This window comes from Scyliorhinus canicula, chromosome 6 (genome assembly GCF_902713615.1).
Source record: "Scyliorhinus canicula chromosome 6, sScyCan1.1, whole genome shotgun sequence".
In the NCBI taxonomy this organism is placed as follows: Eukaryota; Metazoa; Chordata; class Chondrichthyes; order Carcharhiniformes; family Scyliorhinidae; genus Scyliorhinus; species Scyliorhinus canicula.
In genome coordinates this window covers 60,760,842-60,773,264 of record NC_052151.1, presented here as the reverse complement: position 1 = coordinate 60,773,264, position 12,423 = coordinate 60,760,842, and the positions used below count along the sequence as shown (strand labels likewise).

The 12,423-nt window shown below is 40.0% G+C and overlaps 1 protein-coding gene across 1 annotated transcript in view; it reads left to right on the top strand.

Annotated features, from left to right (window-relative positions):
* The window catches only part of rngtt (RNA guanylyltransferase and 5'-phosphatase), a 519,190-nt gene that overhangs the window by 144,495 nt on the left and 362,272 nt on the right, over positions 1-12,423 (top strand). The window contains exons 9-10 of the mRNA XM_038799337.1: positions 5,274-5,409; positions 8,098-8,169. Coding sequence (XP_038655265.1) covers positions 5,274-5,409; positions 8,098-8,169 — 208 coding nt within the window. The remainder of the gene's footprint in view (positions 1-5,273; positions 5,410-8,097; positions 8,170-12,423) is intronic.

The following is a 12,423-nucleotide window of genomic DNA, read 5'->3' as shown; positions in this document are numbered from 1 at the left end:
GAAGTCTCATAAGACTATAAGTGCAGAATTAGGCCACTTGGCCAATCAAGTCTGTTCCGCCATTTAATCATGGTTGATATTCTCATCCCCATTTTCCTGCCTTCTCCCCATAATCCCAGATACCCTTATTAATCAAGAACCTATCTATCTCTGTCTTAATAAAACCCAGTCATTTGGCCTCCGCAGCCTTCTGTGGCAAAGAGTTCCACAGATTCACCACCCTCTGGCTGAAGAAATTCCTCCTCATCTCTGTTTTAAAGGATCGTCCCTTTAGTCTGAGACTGTAAAAAGTTGCAAAATAAGTGCAATTTGTCTCATTTGTTTATATTGTTATGCCAAGAATACAAAAATGAAAACAAAATCTATATAATCCTGGCTACTTCATTAACTTATCATTTAAAAACATATATAATTGACAAAGGCTGTACACTGAAGCGAAAACTGGCTACAATTTACACAAAAGGAATTTCTAACCTTCAGAAACCCACAACAACCGTGTAATATCTAAAGATACTCGAATGCCCCTATGTTGGCAGAAATCAAATTCCAAGGAAATGCACAAAGGCACTTTATATTTTCCATGGCAGATGTGGGCAATGGAGGCAATTCATCTGTAAAAACAATCAACCCTGAAACCTCTAAACCTATGGATGAAACATTACCCATATCAAGAATCCAGACCAGGAATATACATCCTTTGTCCAAACCAAGGGGAGTAAGTGAGAGTTTGTCATATGCCCTATTCCACCCTGCAAGCTGCTACAATCTGGAATATTGCCTTGTGAAGCTAAAAGAGTCGGTCTGCCAATTTCCATGAACAAAACAGCAGCAGAACTAGAGTTCTGTTCAGGTTTAAATTGCCTGGCTCTCAACTACACTCATTCTTACTAGAACGTCTGTACCAGTGTCCACTACAAGATTAATTCATCTCCATGTGCTTCTCCCATTATGGAAATTGGCTCTACTGGAAAAGTGGATTACCCTACATAAGCTTCAGCCTGCTAACTCCTCTGAAGGAATACAGATTGGATTTCTGATTCTGAAACTATAATCTTTATTTTACCTGTGGTCTTTGCCCTGCACCTCTCTTTGCCCCCCCTCCATCACTAATTTTATGTATTAGTGCAAAGAGGGAGTTTGGGTCTTCCAGCGTTTTGAGTGTGTGTAAAATCAATTAATCCTCTTTTTTGTACCCCATCTGATGTTTGTGGTGGGGTTATTAATAGTTTAATAGTTAATTGGATCATTCCAAAACTGAGGGGAAAATATGCCACCAATTCTAAAGTGGTAAATCAAAATCGAAGACACCTGTTTATGGATGGGCGAGGACAAATCAGAGTTGTTTGAAATTAAACCCCCCTCATGTCTGTGACGATACAGAATGTTTTTTTTTCCTACTTCGATTTGGATGCAGTCATGGTAAGTGGGTTAAGTAATTCACTCTCTTTGGAATTAATTACTTCCTAATTGTTCACACTGGACAGTTGCTTCCTAATCTTTCTTCACTTAGGATCTTTGTCAGTTCAAATATTTATCAAATTCTAGTTGTACAAATGTATTAAATAAAAGTCAGGAGCTCATTTTTATGTTCTTATGTTAGTGACTGAAACATAAAACTGTGATAATGCATTATAAAGCTGTAATAAACATGGTTTTCTTTATCCAAATATTGAATCTTCCTGCTCCCAAAGTACTGTAATAAAATTATGCCGATAACCACTGGGAACTGCTCACAATATTACCGGATAACTGGCGTTTTCCCGAACAATGGATTTCCAGATTAGAAATCCATCCTTCCTCATCAACATTTACCTTGGTATACTTGTTGCATAGCGACAAAATATTAAATTTAGAAATTCAACTAGTTGCTCAGTGATACCCCTTTGATATTTCTGAAGAAGTTGGCCTGATAAGAGTGCTGTTCCTCTTATTAAAACAAAAGGTAATTTGGAAATGGATTGGTGTCTTCTTCATTAATGGACTTCTGTAGTAATGTTTGGGATTTTCTTCAGATGTTTTGGGTGGATATTAATGTGTGAGTGTTATTTACAATGTGAACATTATATAAATGTCACTCTCACCCTCAAAACATATTAGTCTTTCTGTTCTTTGAAAGTGAAATGACTATATTTATCGGCACGATAGCATAGTTAGCACTGTTGCTTCACAGCGCCAGGGTCCAAGGCTCGATTCCCGGCTTGGGTCACTGTCTGTGCGGAGTCCGCACGCTCTCCCTGTGTCTGCTTGGCTTTCCTCCGCATGCTCCGGCTTCCTCCCACAAGTCCCGAAAGACATGCTGTTAGGTGAATTGAACATTCTAAATTCTCCCTCTGTGTACCCAAACAGGTGCCGGAATGTGGCGACTAGGGGCTTTTCTCAGTAACTTAATTGTAGTGTTAATGTATGCCTACTTGTGACAATAAAAATTATTATTTATTATTATTATTATTATTATCATTATTATTATTGTTCCTCCATAGATGCTCATGGAAAGGATGATGATGGGTCATTTTGAACCCTGCATCCCTAGCATTGATGATGCTTAAATATTATGCTGTCAGTGCTGCAAATGCTCAGTGTATGAATTGCTTCATATTTAAATAACAGCACTTTACATTAAAAAACAGTAGAGACTGGTGTACTTTATTGGGTGCAAGATGTAATAAAGGCTGAGTTGGTTGAATTTGATCTTCATTTGACAGTTTTTCAGTGTCACTCACTGCCAAATGATTTTATGACTCATCAGTTATTTCTAAATGGAACTGAGAACTGTATACTATTTGATCGAATGTAATCTGAATAATGGAATAGCTTTCATGGATTCAATTTTCTATATATTTGAACGCCCATTTCACAAATTACACCGATTGTGATGACTATTACTCCTGAAAATTGGAATGGAAAGCTTACCAATGGAGAAATGAGGATTTGAACTGTGTGGCATGAATACCATTGAATGAGACCAAGGGAAGTAGGAATACACAGAACGAGAGTTGACAAGAGAGTGTTTGGGGTGGATTTGAAAGGACGATTAAAATAATTGTGCTGTGGGGATTTGAAACTCAAATCGGAGATAATAATGTGTGGGTGGGGAATGGATCCATAACTTTGGCGGTAATTGGATAGACAAAAGTGGAAACAATTGAGGGCAAACCCATTGAACATAATCACAAAAGAGAGGTGTTGGAGGAGGATGTTTTGATGGTCAGAGTGTGGACCAAGGTAAAAGAAAAAGATGATAAATAATGCACCGTTGGGCATACGGTGGCACAGTGGTTAGAACTGCAGCCTCATGGCGCCGAAGTCCCAGGTTCAATCCCGGCTTTGGGTCACTGTTTGTGTGGAGTTTGTGCATTCTCCCCGCGTTTGTGTGGATTTCGCCTCCACAACCCAAAGATGTGCAGGGTAGGTGGATTGGCCATGCTAAATTGCCCCTTAATTGGAAAAAAAATGCATTGGGTACTCTAAATTTATTTCTTTTTTTAAATAATGCACCGTTGTCGCAGTCATGCAGAATGTTTATGGATTTGGTGAGGGCCGTTTTGATGCTGTGGTCAAAATGGAGACCTGATTGGAGAGTTGGAAATGGAATTACGAAAAGATGAATTAGGAATTCATAGATGCCAATGCATTCGAGAAGAAAGGACTTTTTTGATTGGGTGGTAATCTTCAAGGGGTGGGGCAATTGACAGTGGGTTATATGAAGAGGGATAGGTGTCAGTTTGAAAGGGGAGTACCAAAGCAGGGGGAGCCATTGAAATATAAACTAGTATTTTTGGGGGGGGGAAGCAGCCGAGACGTGGAATATTATTTGAAGGAGTGTGCATTGATCCTGTGAAAAATATTCTAATCTCCATTCCAGCTTGACATTTTAACAACCACATTGGTTAAGGACAGATGGCTTCTTACCACATTTAGGCCAAATTATTTTCTGTGCAGGATTAAAGTTGTATAAACTATGAATTTTCACTGGCTCAATCTCTGCTACCTCCTCCTCCAGAGGATTTATTTTTTAACCAGGGCTATGGAGCAACCTGAACTGTGGAATGCGTGGTGGTAGGCAGCTTTAGATTGTTCCATCTGGCAACAATAACACAGGGGGTTCTTTGCGCACACAACTGAAATCTTCAGGAATGTGTAGTAATGTTTAAGCGTGAGATTTTATTTGATAGATTTCTAAGAATATGGCTCAGATGGCTTGGTTCTCTCGCCTGAGGTAGAGGTAAATAGACAAAGTCATTGTGACTTATTATGCATGCCATCGGTGCTTTATTTGTAACAACAGTTAGGTTTCAATCAGGAAGAGATCTTTGTTCCATCTATCACTCCTGCTTACAATATTCCCTCTGTATTTCAAATAACCGTGAATCCCATATATGCAGTTGTGGATGAGCAATTAACTGATTCTTGCTGCTAGCAGCAAGAACTGTGCAAGAAATCCCCCATTCTCTTCTGAGCTAACATGGGAGAATGTCGGAGGTACTACCAAATCCTGAATGGGTCCTCTGACACGTGAGGCTATGGGGAAAAGGTGTGTAAAAGTGCACTTGTTCTGCTGTCGTCTCTCTAGTAATTAGACAGATTTTTGATCTACCAGGGAGCCATTGGTTAAGGGGCTCAGGTATGAAAGTGCAGTTAAGGACACCCTTCAGATTAGCCATGATCTTATTGAATGGTGACACAGTCTTGAGGGGCCAAATGGTCTGCTCCTGCTCTTATTTCTTATTTTTTAATCAAATAAATTTGAGTTTTGGATAAAATGCTGGATTTGTAGAATTGCAGCTGGTCTACTTTAGTGACATTGAAGGAACCTGATAATACCATTAATGTGTCCAAGAACAGAATGGAATTTGGCAAGAGATTGTGGCTTAAAACAGCTCACTTGAGTGGTTACCCATATATCTGTTTTGGACAAACAGGCAACCATTAATGTTGAGGCTATTGCACCCACTTACTTATCTGCACTTTCCTTTTCAAATACGGTTTTGTGTAACTCTGCAGATTTGCTGAATTGTACAGTAACATAACTGTCTAGCTTTCAAAAACAAAGTCACTGATGTGACCGTGGCACTAACAACATTGTCCTCTAGTATAATACCTCGTACTGCAAACAGCTGCTGTAACCAGTTATAGAACCTTAGAACTTATTGACTAGAATGATTTTTTCCAGTTTATTTCTCATTTTTGAAAAAACCCATTTTGCCAACAGCATTAGTGAAGTAGAAATTCTTTTGAGCATGCAGAATATTGATGTGTGCTGGTTGTTGTTGCAGGTATATGATGATTATTGATGGCAAGAATGAAGTGTACATGCTCGACAGAGACTATTCCGTGTTTCATGTAGTGAACTTGGAGTTTCCTCTTCGGAAAGATCTTCGTATTCATCTGACTAACACACTATTGGATGGGGTAAGAAAGCTTTTTACCTTTTAAGTGACTTTACTTTAGACGGACATGTTACTGCTGATTTCTTCCAGTGTCATTTACTGTCACTTTAAGGGAATGAAGCAAAGGGAAGGAAGATGTGTAATTAAAAGGACACCCCAAAAGACCTTATAGCTAATGAAGTACTTGTGAAGTGAGTTACTATTGCAATATAAGGAAATTTGTGCAAAGGAATGATCCACTAACAACAATGGGATACATGTTCGGATAAACTCTAGTCATGTTGGATGAGGGATAAATATTGACATGGACATAGGGAGAATTCCCCTGCTTGCCTTCAAATGGTGTCATCAAATTTTTTACACCCACTTGAAGAAGGGAAATGGGGCCTTGGGTTAATGTTTAATCTGAAAGATGACATATCTGACAGTGCAGTTCCCCTATAGTACTGCACGTAAGGGGCAGCACGGTAGCACAGTGGTTAGCACAGTTGCTTCACAGCTCCCGGGTCACAGGGTTAATTCCTGTGCGGAGTCTGCACGTTCTCCCCGTGTCTGCGTGAGTTTCCTCCGGGTGCTCCGGCTTCCTCCCACAGTCTAAAGATGTGCAGGTTAGGTGGATTGGCCACGCTAAATTGCCCATTGTGTCAAAAAGGTTAGGTGGGGTTCCTGGGTTATGGGGATAGGGTGGAGGTGTGGGCTTGGGTAGGGTGTTCTTTCCATGGGCTGGTGCAGACTCGATGGGCTGAATGGTCTCCTGCACTGTAAATTCTATGATTCTATGCTGAAGTCTCTGAGGCGATTTAAACCCACAACCTTCTGACTTGGGGACGGGAGTGTCACCATTGGACCAAGTTTGATACCTAAAATATTTTAAATTGATCTAGATCACTTTTGTGCTTCAATGTTTGCTTGATTTTTTTGGTTAAAATAGTTTCTGTCACATGCAAGTTTTTGCTGAAATTTTTAAACGTCTATAATCAATGATTATCATAGGGAGTATATACTTTTGTTTCAAAGGCAAGGGCAGAAAATTAGAAGAAATTAAAACACAGCTGGACAAAATCTATTTTATTCTGAGTTGTCGCGCTTGAGACAATGTATTTTGACTCTTGTGCAGGAGTGAAGAACAAATTTTTTATCTACAGTGAAAAGTACCATGTAGTTTACTACTTGCCAGTTATGTGTGTAACTGAAGTTAAGGCTCAATTGGAAAGCTGACAAAATTGAAATGTCAACGTGATCAATGTGACTGTCAATTTGTGTGGGGTGTAAGCGTGCTGTAGCTACTGGCTTGTGTATTATTGGAAATGAATGTAATATGTGAACAGCAGCAGGTGGCACAGATGGGATGGCTGTTGAGTCTGACCCTTTCCAAAAATCACTGTACCAATGTTTATAATGACTACAGAGAATGTTAGGTGGATCATATGTTACCATTAGAGAAACATACACTTTTATTTTTCAGTTAAAATTTTCCATCTGCATGAATATTGATTTATTCAAGCCAGTTGTCCTTTGATTTGAATTATTGTGTTACATTATTTCGCCCAGGTTATAAAAGTGATTGCATTTTTAGGTTCTTACCGTAATTATTCCAGGCCTAAGTGCTGCAAATTTTATCCTTAATGTATTTCCTGTTTGATATGCAGAAGAAAAGCATATATGTAGGCCCACCTGGATGAAATGCTATGAAGTGGTAGGTTGCAGGTTTAGTCCCCTACCATGCTAACATACATGTCAGAGGGAATACTGGATATTTCCCCAAAGAGAGTACGGGGATAAATTGTTCTATGGCCGAGAGTTGTGCTGATAAAGGATGAGTGCAGGATTTAAATTATCTGTGAAGTCCTTTCTGGGATATTGGAGGAATGCACTTTTTTTCTTGTTAGTTACTGTTGCCAACTGCTGTGTAGAACGATATGGAAGAAGAATACTAGAGTACATAGATGCTGCTTTGAAACTTTTAGTAAAAACTAGCTTAGGCTGTGTTTCCTACTGAGAACCATTTTAAAATGCCATCAATTAAAAGTACTTTATGATTCCAAATTTTTGGAATAATCAGCCCAAAGCATAGACAACTTGAAAATGAACTTTAATTTCTAATCACTGGGCCAGAATGGTTGGATGGAAAAGATCATAACGGCACAAATGGGAATTTGCATTATTGACATGCAAAGCTGGACAAATAATTCAGCTCATGAGTGGCAAGAAAAAGACATTTGTATTGTTGCTAAGTGTTGTCGTCTCTTGGAACATTGGGCTGATAAACGATGTCCACTTGATGAGAAACTTAACTCTGTATTAAAATTTATTAATGTTAAGCCAATTGATATATTCACATTTGCAAACAATTCTGAGTTACAGTGATCAGTTACAGTTTCATGACGAGGTACCAATGTTCCCTTGATGCATTTTTAGAAGCTTGTTAATTTAAAAAAAAATGTATGGGAAGATTGTGTCATTAGTTTGGACAATTCCTGTAGTTCTTAATGATAAATAACAGGGAATAGAGTGTGTGTGTGTGTGTTGCTAGAGAACGTAGTAAAACCAATGTCGTATGATCCATGCTGATATGAACTAATGGAAATGTATTATAGTAAGCTGACTGTAAGGCGAGTAATGCTTGATCAGTCAACTTTTAAATGTCTGCTTGCTAAATTTGTAAATGTAAAGCTGTTGAATCAACTTGCTTTCCTTTCTCTGTTGCTAGGAAATGATCATTGACAAAGTTGATGGAAAACCTGTTCCTCGGTACTTGATTTACGACATAGTAAAATTTAACGTAAGTACTTGTTGAGCGATACAATTTTTCCTTTAATTCCACTCATGGCTTTTTGGTCAGATGACAGACTTCAATTAAGATTTATGTGTGTTGATTTTTAATGAGTTGAACATGGGGAAATGGTGGCATAGTGGTATTGTCGGTGGACCGTAGAGGGTCTAACCGCTGGTCCTGGATATTCAATGGCATTACCATCGCTAAATCCCCCACAATCAACATCATTGGGGGGAGTTACCATTGATCAGAAACTGAACTGGACTAGCCACATTAATACTGTGGCTACCAGGGCAGGTCAAAGGCTAGGAATCCTACGGCGAGTAACTCGCCTCCTGACCCCCCCAAAGCCTGTCCATGATCTCGAGGCACAAGTCAGGAGTGTAATGGAATACTCTCCACTTGCCTGGATGAGTGCAGCTCCAACAGCACTCGAGAAGTGTGACACCATCCAGGACAAAGTAGTTCGCTTGATTGCTGCCCCTTCCACAAGCATTCAAACCCTCCACCACCGACGAATAGTGGCACCGTGTGTACCATCTACAAGATGCACTGCAGTAATCACTAAGGTTCCTTAGACAACACCTACCACTACCATTTAGAAGGACGAGAGTAACAGATAACCTGGGAACCCCACCACCTGGAGATTCCCCTCCAAGTCACTCACCACCCTTGAAAATATGTCACCGCTCCTTCACTGTCGCTGGGGCAACATCCTGTAACTCCCTCCCTAATAGTAAGAAGTCTTAAAACACCAGGTTAAAGTCCAACAGGTTTGTTTCGAATCGCTATCTTTTGGAGCGCAGCTCCTTCCTCAGATGAATCTGTGCTCCAAAAGCTAGAAATTCAAAACAAACGTGTTACCTTTAACCTGGCGTTGTAAGACTTCTGACTGTGCCCACCCCAGTCCAACGCTGGCATCTCTTCATCATCCCTCCCTAATAGCACACCTCAAGGACTGCAGCGGTCAAGAAGGCAACTCACCACCACCTTCAGAAGGGCAATTAGGGATGGGCAATAAATGCTGGCCTAACCAGCGACACCCACATCTCACAAATGAATACATTTTTAAAAATGTATTTCAGGTAGGATTTCAAGGTGCAAGAGCAGTGGAAATGCATTAAAATTGCTCTAATATCTTTTGGTGCACTTATTTTATTTTTCACATGAACAAGTGAGGACAGTTAGTTGAGACTTTAGAGTTAGTATTCCATGATGAGCAATCCTAATCTGAAAGAAATGATTATGAGAAATGCATATCCTCGCTGCAGATTGAGCTGCCTCAAATCAAATTGTTTGCTAAGTTATTTCTCTACCAACATTTTAACATAAATGATCACTTTTGTTTGAGGACATGCCAGTGATTTGGATTGTACAGGATATTGGCTCAAGGGAGGGACATATTATTGACTTGAGGACTGGACTGGATGTGATGGTCTGCATTATAAGATAATTTAGTCTGATCTCATCAGGAATTTCTTTGGTAAGGCAAGATTTTATGCATACGTTTTAGTCCGACATCTATTTTTGGGCCTCAAAGATAAATCCTGATTGCTGGATGATGTATAAATGGACCTATTTGTAAGGTAATGTTACTTTCTTAAAACATCAATTTATGAAGTCATTTTCTAACAGTCTGTAAGTATCACAAATAAGTCAAATCAAGTCAATTCAATTGACATTCTTGGAGCTGTATGATCCTGTACCAGTGTTAAATGTTTGACAATATTCAAATAATTATGTAATACCCGTCTCAGCAAATAGCTTTTAAGTATCCATAAATTCAATTATTTGATTAGATCAAAACATCAAATACTGTTTTGGTTGTCATGTTATTAAGTGATAAAAAATAAATAACCTTTATTAGTGTCGCAAGTAGGTTTACATTAACACCGCAATGACGTTTCTGTGAAAAGCCCCTAGTCGCCACACGATGACGCCTGTTTGGGTACACAAAGGGAGAATTCAGTATGTCCAATTCACCTAACAGCACATCTTTCGGGAGGAAACCGGAGCACCCGGAGGAAACCCACGCAGACACAGGGAGAATGTGCAGACTCCGCACAGACAAACCCAAGCGGGAATCAAGCCCAGGACCCTGATGCTGTGAAGCAACTGTGGTAACTACTGTGCTACCATGCTCTAGGAACCATTGAAACTTTATTTAACGTTTTGAAATCAGTATCAGGGTGATTATGTCCTTACTTGCATGAACAACTAGAGTTGAAAGCGCATGTGTCCCTTCAAGAGGTTTAGGTTAAGGAAGAAAGTGTGGAATGGATTCCAATATATCTGAAGACAGGCGGTAGGAGCAGGAGAGCTTCCTGGTCAGCCGTACTACAGAAGGCAATGGCAAACCACTGCAGTACCTTACCAATTATAATCCGGGACCAATCCAGTGGAAGCCCATGGGCACCAAGTCTCTCTTGTGGCACCAAAGCTCTCTTGGGGCACAATGCCTGAAGGAGGATGAGTAGAGGGAGGATATGTTGACTGCCACAGAGATGCCTTTTGTTCTCTCCATCTTTTCTTTTCGTTTTTCCCTTGGCAATGATCTGTAATGTGGACCATAGTAAAGAACTATTCATCTTGTCAATCCAAAACCAAAATACTGCTAATGTTGGCAATCTGAAATAAAAACTAAAGCTGCTGGAAGTACTCAGCAGGTCTGGCAGCATCTATGGGGAGAGAAACCGAGTTAATGTTTTGCGTCAATGACCATTCTTCTGAAATGTTAACTGTGCTTCTCCCTCCACAGATGTTGCCAAACCTGCTGAGCATTTCTAGAATGTTCTGTTTCAATTTCATATTGGCAATGATTTTCTTGGATTCCTAGAAGTTGGTATCTGTGAATCAAGTTTGCAAAGTCGGTGAACTGGGTCTGAATGCGACCATAATAAGTGAGATGGAGTTAGCAGTGTAAACAATGATGGCTCCTTCATCAACACTGGCCATGGAAATGGGATTAAAATGGCACCATGCAACTCAGGTTATTCATTGACAGTTTCATGCTGTGCCTCGGTGAGTCTGAGGTAATTAATATGATTGTGGTGTCCAGCACTGCAGCGAGAATTTTTGTTTTTGTCACAAATTAGGATGAATGCGATTTTTAAGGAAATGCAGCGTCAAAGAAGTTTTGGAAAAATACCCTAAACTGAGTCCAAGTTTTGTTGAAACAAAATAGTGCTTCTCCCGACCTAACAGTACTTTGGATGTACCTGCACCACACAAAGTGCAGAGCGGTTCAAAAACATGGCTCTTCTCGAGGACAAATAGGGATGGGCAACAAATGCAGGCTTTATGAGTGATGCCCACATACCAAGAACATTTGGGAAAAAAAATGCAGATCTAACATGCTATGAAAATTTTCATTTCTCTTGGCTCCAGCTAGTGTTGTGTCATTTTAAAATTTATTGTGGCTCCTCTTCAAAATCATCTTTATGATGTTCTCTATTTCTCTACTAAGGATATGAACATTTTATCTTTTAGACAGTGACTCTGCTGTTGTCAAGTTGGCTGTTAAGAATTTGCAACCCATATTGTGGGCAAGAGTTTAATTTCTGCTTGGCTCCTTTCAAAAATAAAAGATTTGGAATTTGTAGCCTGGAGAATTATGACTGAAGTTATTAATTGTCGGCGTTTGGATTCATCTTAATTTTACTTACCTGTTCTTTCAATTTTGTTTCCTCATATTTGTTTATTCTATCCTCTGTTTTATTAACCTTGTGTTCACTCCCTCTCATGTGTTCTCATTGTTGAAGTTAGAGTAAAATTCCGGCCAGAGTTTCCGGGTCTGTGACCTTTCATCAGAAAAGTGAGAAATGCAAGTGAAAGGGTGAAGGGTGCGAAGAACAAAAGAGAAGGTTTGTGACCAGGTGAAGGGCAGGATAGATAAATGGCAAGTGGGACAAGCAACAAATCAAAAAGTACATCTAGAGGATGTACCTTTTAACGGGCAGCACGGTAGCACAAGTGGATAGCACTGTGGCTTCACAGCGCCAGGGTACAAGGTTCGATTCCCAGCTGGGTCACTGTCTGTGCGGAGTCTGCACGTTCTCCCCGTGTATGCTTGGGTTTCCTCCGGGTGCTCCGGTTTCCTCCCACAGTCCAAAGACGTGCAGGTTAGGTGGATTGGCTATGATAAATTGCCCTGAGTGACCAAAAAAGGTTAGGAGGGGTTATTGGGTTACGGGGATAGGGTGGAAGTGAGGGCTTAAGTAGGTTGTTGCAGACTCGATGGGCCAAATGGCCTCCTTCTGC